Source organism: Nicotiana sylvestris, chromosome 9 (assembly GCF_000393655.2).
Source record: "Nicotiana sylvestris chromosome 9, ASM39365v2, whole genome shotgun sequence".
Lineage (NCBI taxonomy): Eukaryota > Viridiplantae > Streptophyta > Magnoliopsida > Solanales > Solanaceae > Nicotiana > Nicotiana sylvestris.
The window spans coordinates 104,719,090-104,729,531 of record NC_091065.1 but is presented as its reverse complement, the minus strand read 5'-3'; the positions used below and the strand labels follow the sequence as shown (position 1 = coordinate 104,729,531).

The 10,442-nt window shown below is 35.5% G+C and overlaps 2 protein-coding genes across 2 annotated transcripts; one reads left to right on the top strand and one right to left on the bottom strand.

The window, feature by feature from the left end:
- Window positions 1-278: 278 nt before the first annotated feature.
- LOC104213084 (uncharacterized) lies at window positions 279-1,823 on the bottom strand. Its single transcript, XM_070157654.1, has 5 exons — window positions 1,627-1,823; window positions 1,424-1,506; window positions 1,166-1,275; window positions 665-1,063; window positions 279-539 (listed from the first exon to the last, which is right to left on the bottom strand). The coding sequence occupies exons 1-5, from the start codon at window positions 1,821-1,823 to the stop codon at window positions 279-281; spliced, it is 1,050 nt and encodes a 349-aa protein (XP_070013755.1).
- A 2,332-nt stretch (window positions 1,824-4,155) lies between these two features.
- Window positions 4,156-10,333, top strand: LOC104213083 (probable glycerol-3-phosphate dehydrogenase [NAD(+)] 1, cytosolic). Its single transcript, XM_009762498.2, has 5 exons — window positions 4,156-5,726; window positions 8,461-8,682; window positions 9,206-9,453; window positions 9,794-9,933; window positions 10,026-10,333. The coding sequence occupies exons 1-5, from the start codon at window positions 5,069-5,071 to the stop codon at window positions 10,144-10,146; spliced, it is 1,389 nt and encodes a 462-aa protein (XP_009760800.1). The 5' UTR covers window positions 4,156-5,068; the 3' UTR covers window positions 10,147-10,333.
- Window positions 10,334-10,442: the final 109 nt, after the last annotated feature.

The window sequence follows — 10,442 nt, the reverse complement described above, 5'->3', positions numbered from 1 at the left end:
TGATCTTTAAAAAAACCAACGATTACACATCAACATCTGTTTTCCAGAACTAACCAACAAATTTTCATCAAATATTCTGTTAACTACATAGAATTTTATTTCATTTTGGGTGCATTCTTGCAAGATCTTTTGTTATGCCCTTCTCCTCCGCAATTGCTGCATGAAACTTTGTACTTCTTTGAATTTATTTCATCATATGTTTTGTATCTTTCTTTTTGAGGTCTTCCTGGCTGCCTTTTCCCTCCTTTAGGTGGATTTACTACTTCTTCAGTTATATGTTATGGCACATTCCATTTGCTTTCATCAGGCAGCAGATTTACTGGTATTTCATACGTACGCAAGAGGTTCGCCCTTGTGTAATAAGGAGAACAATATTCTTCAAAGGACTCATCCCTTTGTTTTAAAACAACCAAAACATGTGGACAAGGTAGTTCATCAAGCTGGAATTGCCCACAACTACATTTCTTGTTTTCAAGACAAACAATATAGCGCCTCACACCATCTATTACTGTATGGATGTAGTCTGTTGAAGCCCTCACCTACGAGTACATTACAAACAAAAAACAATTCATATATGGTTAAAATCAAGCTATATACAAAATATCTACAAAAAAACTACAATGTGTTGTTTATGAATTTGATTCAATAAATAATCAGATCTTACTCTAAGCTTGTGCGACAATGTTTTGTTGTCATCCAACTCTTTGTTGAATTTGTATCCAATGTATGTTAATGTACCCTTTGCTTTCAATAATTTTTCTTTCGTCCAACGTTCAAGAAGGGTCCTCATATACTCTAATAGTTCTACTATCGGTAGCTTTCTTGCATATTTTGTTACAGCATTCAACGACTCTGCAATGTTTGATGTCATAGTCCAAGTTCTGCTCACCGTTACATGTACTCGAGACCATCTATGATATCCAATATCGTATAAGTATGCTTTAACACGAGGGTCAATCTCCTCAATCTTTGACATCCTTTCATTAAATTCATCAAGTATGTCTGACCGCGTCGTGGCAAAGTATAATTCAATAAGCTTAAGATGTCCCTTCTTGAACTTTGACTATATATTTGTCCAGATATGCCACATGCATGAATAATGTGGCATGCCGGGAAAAATAATAGATGTTGCCTTCAAGATACTCTCATTCCGATCCGAAACAACACACATGTTTTCTCTTTCACCATACGCGAGCTTGAATTGCTCAAAAAACCACTTCCATGATGCGTCATTCTCTGAATCAACAACAACATATACCAATGGTAATATGGTACCTATATTATATGGCAATAAACAATTAATTGGCTGCAGTAAAAATGCAGAAGAAGACATATATATACAAACTACAATATATCTTTAATTAATCTGCAAGTACTAAAAAAAATACAAGCTACAATATTTCTACTAATGAAACTTCAGTACCTGCTGCATCCATTGTACTGGCTGTTAACATTATTCCCTTGTACGCTGACTTAAAAAAGGTCCCATCAACTACTATAACTGGTCTTCAATATTTTCAATCACTGATTGACGTACAAATCGCAATAAATACATACAAGAAACAGTCATCGTCTGTCTTCTTCAATTTAACTACAGACCCCGGACAAGTCTTTTCTAGAATATACAAATAACTAGGCAATTTGCTGTAGGAGTCAGCAGGATGACCTCTCAAAAACTGTAAAGCCTTTTCCTTTGCTCTCCAAGCTTGCATGTAGGTTAGATTCACACCGTGTTCAGACAACATATCAAATTGAATGTCTTTTGGGGTGTAAATTGTCTTAGGATCAGAATATTTTGGAATAACCATGCTACCAACTACCATGGCAGTAGGTTTGCGTTGTATGAATGTATTGTCCATTAAAGAGCATGTGTGCTGTTTGTCGAAATTTCTGACCTTGAACATTGCAGAATCATTTATGCTAGTTGCCTTGAAGTGTCATGTACAGTTTTCACCAATACATATCATCCAGTAGCTACAAAATAAATACATTTTAAACAATGGGTTAACATTTAGATTAAAAAAACTTGTTTTAGCTTAAACAATCACATTATACTATAATAAATACAATATAACTACAATTCTGCTAAACATTATCACAAGGAAAACTGAAGAAGTAAAAAATTACAAATAAACTACAAAATTAAAAAAATAATAATATTTGACTATTCATATGTTCATTCCTTCTAGCACTAGATCTTTTAACCCTGAATTGGAACTTATGTATGGGAGAATAGTGCTTCATTGCAGTTGCAATTGTTTCCTTGTTTTGGTATACTTGTCCCACTTCAATAGAACTTGGTGTACTATCTGTTATTATTATACTTTCGTATTCCTCTATAACGGGAGATGTTGGCATATCAAGTAACTTTAGCATTCTAGATGAACCTGCATGAAAATAAATATAAATATTGTTATCACCAGTTTGTATAAAATTTGTAGATAATCTGTAGAAAGGTTGAAATTCAGTATTTCATATTAATTTTTCAAATTTTTTTGTAGTTTTAGTGTAGAATAAATATAGAAATTTTGTAGATATTACAGAAATTCATACTGATATATATATATGTAATTTATTTGTAGATACAATGTAGATAAATTGTAGTTCATTTACAATTTACCAGAATTTCATAGAAAAAATAACATCGCACACCTGCAGCTATGTTCTCATTGGTGATACTCAATTCCATATTGAAATCGCGAACAATTATACATAGCGGATGTGATCCTAAGTTTTTGTTTTCCTTTTTCGTCTCCATGTATACACGAACACCCATATCGTTCTTAATTTCAATTGGAAGACAATGCTCGTTGACAATGTATTTGATTTCTATAATTTTTTCGGATGTATCAATCATTAATTGCTGTGCTATTGTAGAAATCAATAGACTATAAGTCGCATCGTCATCGACTACAATGCCATCGACCTCGAATTCTCTAAATCTCCCATAGCTATCCCAATTCCCATTCGATTGTAGCATAATTGGTATTTTCGCTGTAATTGTTTTTGTTGCAGAAGAATTGTAGAAGATTTTGTCGATTTTTATTTGTGAAATTAGAGAAAATATTGAAACAGAGTTTAGCGCAAAAAACAGAATACTGGAAGTTTGTAATGAAGTAGACGATAATGATTACTGTGCGTGATTTGCGTTGGAAGATCTGGAAAATATTTAATTCCCCCTTTTTAGCTCAACTAAATAAGGAATCCTACAGCTATAATGATTCCTTATTTAATGCATTGTATATATTATGTAGAAATACTATTATCATGAAGGGTAATATGCAAACTATGAACATATTTGGTAATATAATTTCCTATATGGTATAGGAACGAAAATTTCCCTTAACAAATTCATCTTCATTTTAAGAACTAACTAGTATACAGAGAAAATCCCTCTATACTAATCCCCTTCAGGGGCGGCTCAATAGTATCCGAGGCCTAAAGCAAAGCCTTAATAAGAGGCCTTAAATAAATACATACTATATATTTAATGAGCATCGTTGTTTAAAAAATTAGACAAGCGTTGAATGAAAAAAAAATGAGAACTTGGTTTTATAAAGTACAAAATATTGAATGAATTTAACCTTGATTGCATCACAACTAAAATGCGAGAACCTAGAATACATTATCCCTCCATCCTAATTTGTTTGACATTCTCTTTTTTAGTTTGCCCTAAAAAGAATGCCTTTCTATATTTGGTAATATTCAACAGTAAATTTTTCTTTTTACCTTTAATGAGATATTTCTAGCTATACAAGTTTCTATGATTTGTTTAGATCACATGTTTCAAAAGTCTTTTTTTTAAAAAACTTCATGCCCGTCAAACACCTTCATATAAATTGGGACGACGGAAGTATAATTTATGTGAGGAAAATAACTGATAAGTTAGATTATTAAATATAGTTACATGACAATAGAGTTTATACTAATCATAGGAAGAAATCAATATTCATATGAAAACAAAGAAATAAATTTATTAATAATAAGCGATAATTATATAAATTATATACTACATATAAAAAAATAGTAATTTTGGGGCCTTTAAATTCTTGGGGCCTAAATCAAGTACTTCACTTGCTTTAGGGTCTAACCGGCGTTGATCCCCTTATGGTTATCTACAAGTACATCATATGCCTCATGTACAGATACAACGAAGGTTGGTTGTGTAAAACATGAAATAAAATAAAAGGACACCTCATTCACTGAATTATCGTCTCGTTCTCTGTTCTTAGCATCTCTATCTGTTCTTATACATTTATTATTTTATAGTAGTAATACTTTAATTTATTCAATTAACTAATTTTCATTGCCTGGGTGTTATTGAAAAGTAAAGAAAAAAGGCAAAAGACAGTGAGGCCAGGTTGCCGCGTTGGCCACACAGCCCACTTCTAGGAAGCAGACGAACAAAATTGCATAACATTATTAACATTCACATTTGACACTAGCCTTTCCAAAATCCATGCTTTTCACGCTTTTCAAAATTTTGCCAACTCATTTCTAGAAGCTATCCCACAGGAGCTATAGCCGCAATAGCTGTTGCCGCCTTCTTTTGGACTATTAGGACAAGGGGGTTGTTTACCCAAGTTGTCTTCGCAGTTGACGGAGGTTTTAAAGTTTGGTTCTTTTTTACTCTGTGATCCATTAATACTCCTTCTAGCTGAATTATCTATGTTATTCAGATGAAACCCAAATGAAAAAAAAAATCAATCGATTTATTGTTTTTTTTTTAATGATTCGTGTGTAACAAACAATTGTGGTCATCAGAGTGCTGAAGATTTGCGATTTTGATAAAGCTGTCTCTTTTTTCTTGAAAACCCATGTGTAAAATTGTATGCTATTCTGCATTTTGGGTATTTTGGTGTAATGAAATTAGGGGGTGATCCAAACGACTACTAGATCTTGTACTAAAAACTCTCAGCTTTGATAGTTCAGATTATTGGTGAAATTGCTGTTTCTTGTTTATGCATTTGGTTGAGAAGAGTTCAAGTTTGTGTATTTGCAATTGATTAACATATTGAGTTGTTGGAATATTGCGAATAGTTTGAAACTTTTAATACCAGAAAATAAGATGGTTGGATCTGGGGAAGAAGTAACAAGTCATGTATACTCGAATGGGCTTCAAAGTACTAATGGTTCTGTGGAGGAAAAGGTTGATGAGCTCCGTCGACTTTTTGGAAAAGCAGATGGTGATCCATTGAGAATTGTAGGTGTTGGAGCAGGAGCATGGGGTAGTGTTTTTGTAGCAATGTTGCAGGATGCGTATGGTAATCTTCGCGAGAAAGTGCAGATTAGAATATGGAGGAGAGCTGGACGAGACGTTGATAAAGCTACTGCTGAGCATTTATTTGAGGTCATCAATTCAAGGGAAGATGTGTTAAGGAGGCTAATAAGACGGTGTGCATACTTGAAGTATGTTGAGGCACGATTAGGGGATAGGACACTACATGCCGATGAGATTTTGAAAGATGGCTTTTGTTTGAATATGATTGACACGCCACTTTGCCCTTTAAAGGTTGTCACCAATTTGCAGGAGGCTGTGTGGGATGCTGATATTGTCATCAATGGCTTGCCATCAACAGAAACAAGGGAAGTATTTCAAGAAATTAGTCGGTATTGGAAGGAACGAATTACTGCTCCAGTCATTGTATCCTTGGCAAAGGGCATAGAGGCTGAACTAGGGCCTGAACCCCGCATTGTTACCCCAACACAGATGATTAACAGAGCAAGTAAGAGGTTTCTTACCGCATACTCTTGAGTTATTTTTTCAGCTTGTACTTTACTTTTCCGTTGCAATATTTGTTCGGTAAATAACTTCATTGTTGTGAACTTTACCGCAGCTGACTAAGTTTCTATTATGTTTCCAATGTTGAATTACTGGGACATTACGTGGTTAAATGGCAGAATAAGTTTTTCTTTTACCTGTTTGTGATGGGAGTGCTATCTTGCCTCTTCTTCAGATGCTTGAGAAGAGTTCAACATGTTTGTTTTTCATGTAAACTTGAACTAATAGCTTCTAAATAACTTAGTTCAAAAAACATTCTGTTACTATACTGAGTTTTGCGCTGCAAAATGTATGCTAGTTACTTTCCACTTTTTAGATTCTGATATTTTGTTGGATGAAGTGATGAATATTTTATTGAAGTGGCATCCAGTGGATTCATTGACACATAGAAGGGCATATTTGCTACTAAGTTATATTGAAGGAGCCAACAAAATTCTGTTTTGTTTTGCATCTTGACAATTATTCCAACAGACCAGATTCATAAGACACCTAGACTTCAAAGAAGATATAGGTGACAAAACCCTTCGAAGCATCTTCGGTCCATTCTTTACATAGGGACGAAGAAATCCAACTTGTGATGGACTACAACAGCATTCGTCTGTTTTCTGTACTTTCCGGAGGCACCAACTGTGAAAGTACCGGGGGGGGATTGTAAAAATTCTTTAGTCGACTAACTTTGTTCTTAGTTGACTGCCGAGGTTCTGCAGACAATAGTTAGTACAACAAATAAAGATAATAGAGAGTAATAAAAATAAACAGTAGAGACAAAGGTTTTTTATACTGGTTCGTGTACCGATGTGGCACCTACATCCAGTTCCCTTGGGTCACAAGGGTTCTCTTAGATCTTCAATCGAACAGTTACAAATGAGAGTGTGGTTTTCCTCACGTTTACCACAAACGAGTTACAAATGAATTCTTGACACAATCTTTCAATTGCTTTCTTTTTCTCTCTATCTTTTGAGACACTAGTAAGCTTAGGAATACAATGTTTTTCTAAGATGTAGAAAGATTGAAAACTTGTATGAAAGCTGCGTAAGTTCCCACGTCCTTTCTTCTCTTCTTATATAGAACTTGATGACGCTGTTTGTTCCTTTCTCTGAGATTTTGGAAATCGTTGATTATGATTTTCCTTTCGAGGCAATGTATTCTAATGGTTGCCTCTTGAATCCAGCATACGAAATAGGGCTAGATTCAACCTTAATCAGTGTGCTGGATCTGCCTTGGACTCAAAAGCTTTCAATTCTTGTAATCTTCTTTCCAATCGCTTAATTTGATTCTTCCCTTGACTTTGCACAGTTGATTGATTTCCTTTCCTTCCTTGTTCCCTTGATGTACGCTTTCCATTCTTGTTTCCCTAATGTACGCATTTGATGGAGGGATTCGAATGTGACAGTTACCGTTGGACCTTCTTTGGTTTCTTCCCTATTCTGGTGCACTGATGTTACGGACTTTCCTTCTTGTGCTTTTGATAGTTGACCTGCGCAAGTGGTAGATACATTAGTAGAGAGTGTTTGACTTTTGTTTTTAGTCATCATTTAAATTCGAAACCTAACAAACTGGTGAATACTCCCTTAAGTTGTAGTGTATAATCCACTGCGTACCAAAAAGATTCAAGAGCATGTTCTGTAGATCTATCGCTACTATGCAATGTAAAAAGCAATGCTTGGCACTCTCACAATCTGATTTACACAAATAGCACTAGTTGCATAATTTGAAACTCCTCCTCATCAGGTTTTCATGTGTAAGACAAGCCTCACACGTCAATAACTTGGTGAAACAAACTGCTTTCACGGGGCCTTTGTTTTCCAAATGATTTTCCATGGCCGATTTTCAATTATATTGCGTTCCTTCTCTAGGACTTGATAACAATCTTTGATTGAGAATAGACCTCTGCTATTGTTGCTCCAGCTTATCCGATCCTCCCTTTCTGGGTTTCTTATGTGATCCACTTTGTTTAGTAAGTTTAGTAGCTCTATTCCTGGTCTTGGCGGTTCCTCCTTACCAGGACGTTCCAGCCTCTGCTCCCTGCTTAGTATGACCTTTTGTTGTTGAGAGTTCGTGACGTTTATTGGCTTCATTACACTTAACTCTTCTTAGCTGATTGATTGAGGTGTCATTACAGATAAGCATATTTCACGCCTTTAGTTCATCCTACAGGTGACAAAGTGAGGGATTTCCATCTTCTAGATATATTTATTGCTGAGTCAAATTTATGGGGTATATACACGTTTCATAATGTAGGAGTTCTGAAGGTTAGATTCTGCTCTAACCACTTTTTAGATCACATGATTAATTGTTGAAATATATTAGTTTTTCTTTACTCCCTCCGTGTCTGTATATAGTACTTTTGAAGTTTATGGATATGCAAATATTATTATTTGCAACCTGATCAAGTGACTCTGGTTCTTCAATACTTCTGTACTATTGATAGCTAAAGTGACTAGGCTATGACATGTATGGTTGAAATAGAATTTCAAAAATCATACATGGCAACTGCCAACTGGTTCATATTCCAGTCCAGAATGAGTTAATTTCTCTTTGTTTACCATTTACGAATCTATCCACTTATTTTCTTATTGCTGGTTGTTTTGTTTTATTCTGTTTTTCTCAGTATATTTGTGTTTGGCAAGTTCTTCATTAGTCTTAGCTTTTGCTCACGTGACACCTTTAATTTGCAGCTGGAGTTCCAATTGAAAACATCTTGTATCTTGGTGGACCTAATATTGCATCTGAGATTTACAATAGAGAATACGCTAATGCTCGGATATGTGGAGCTGATAAATGGCGGAAAGCACTGGCAAAATTTTTGAGGCACCCACATTTTATTGTGTGGGACAATGGTGACCTGGTAACTCATGAGGTCATGGGTGGTCTAAAGAATGTATACGCCATTGGAGCTGGTATAATCCTTTCGCTGTTCTGGTGCAAAGTTTTACGTCGCTTGCTATCTGTAAACTTTTTTACAGTGCATATATTGTCTAGAATTGGATTTTTGAGTTGTGTCTGGGCTTGACTGAGGCGTGCAACATATCATCTCCTAATTTCTGCTATCACTGTTTGTTCCCTTTCTTTTTTACTTGGAGCTTGGGAGCTTTCAGCAGTGTGGTGGTGATCAATTGCAGCTTCTCTGGAAAGCTGATCACATTCACACGATTCCAGAATTTCTTGTCCATTTGAGATCAGATTCTCAGGGAATTCTCATTAGTAAATAGATCAAGAATGTCAGGGCATCCACAGTTTGCGGCTGATACTTCTATATACTGCAATATCCTTCTTGAAATTATGAATAATAACATCTCTAGTTCCCCTGATTATGGCAGTATAACATCATAGTTTGATCTCTTTAAACCCCAGAATTGTGCGATACTGTTAGTTGCTAGTTATATGAAACCACATATTTACACACTGTTTTCTACTCAACAGGTATGGTAGCAGCTCTTACTAATGAAAGTGCCACGAGCAAGTCAGTATACTTTGCACACTGTACATCTGAGATGATATTCATTACACATCTCCTGTCGGAAGGACCCGAGAAGCTTGCAGGTCCTCTTCTGGCTGATACATATGTGACCCTGTTGAAAGGTCGTAATGCTTGGTATGGCCAAAAGTTGGCCAAGGGAGAAATAAACCTTGATATGGGTGACAGCATCAAGGGAAAGGGAATGATACAGGTATATTCTAGAATACTTTACATACAGTGACTAGGAGCGTGTGACCAACAATAGATCTTTAATGATAGTTTGCTGGAGCCTACGTGATTTTATATAGTTAATATAAGAGATGTTTACTGATACTATTTCACTTATCGAAACAAAAAACGCAAAAGAAATGTCTATTGATGCTTGTACTACGAGCAGAAGTTGTAGAAGTTACAAAGACGTTTAGCATCCTTTAAAATTGCTGTTTCCATAATTATTTATGGAGGATATTGTACCCCAACTAGAGCTGCAAGCGAGTTCTATGGATAATTGAAATCATGTATGTAGGCTAACCTGCTGTCAATTTGTGCAGGGAGTTTCAGCAGTAAAAGCCTTCTATGAGCTACTTAGTCAGTCCAGTTTAAATGTGTATCACCCTGATGAGAACAAACATGTTGCTCCTGTTGAACTTTGTCCCTTGTTGAAGACATTGCACAAAATACTGATAGTGAGGTACTTAAAATGCTGGCCCGCGTTCCCTCTTATGTTTGCAGTTGTTTTAGTTAAAAAATAATCTGACTACTGTTGGTGCGTTGAAACTACAGGGAGGTTTCATCAGAGGCAATACTTCAGGCCTTGAGAGATGAAACTATGAATGATCCGCGTGAGCGAATTGAGATAGCACAAAGCCATGCCTTCTACAAACCTTCATTACTTGGGCAGTAGCCTTTATTAAGAGGCCTTCGCACGCTGTCATCACGTACTATTTGATCATCCAAATTCTTCGGCAGTAGCTTCTTTAGGTGTTCATTCATTTTTTAGACAATTGGTTATCAGGAGCGCTATCTTGAAGAATGCTAATTGTTGTTGTATCATGTTTTTATTTATTTATTCAATCTTTCACTTAAAATTATTGCTTTAAAGTCTCCTTTTTGCTTCTTGAAAACTCTTCAACAGACATTTCGGGACTCGGTTACTTCTAAATAAGAAATATATGAAGAGTTAGTGCTGGAATATAGTAT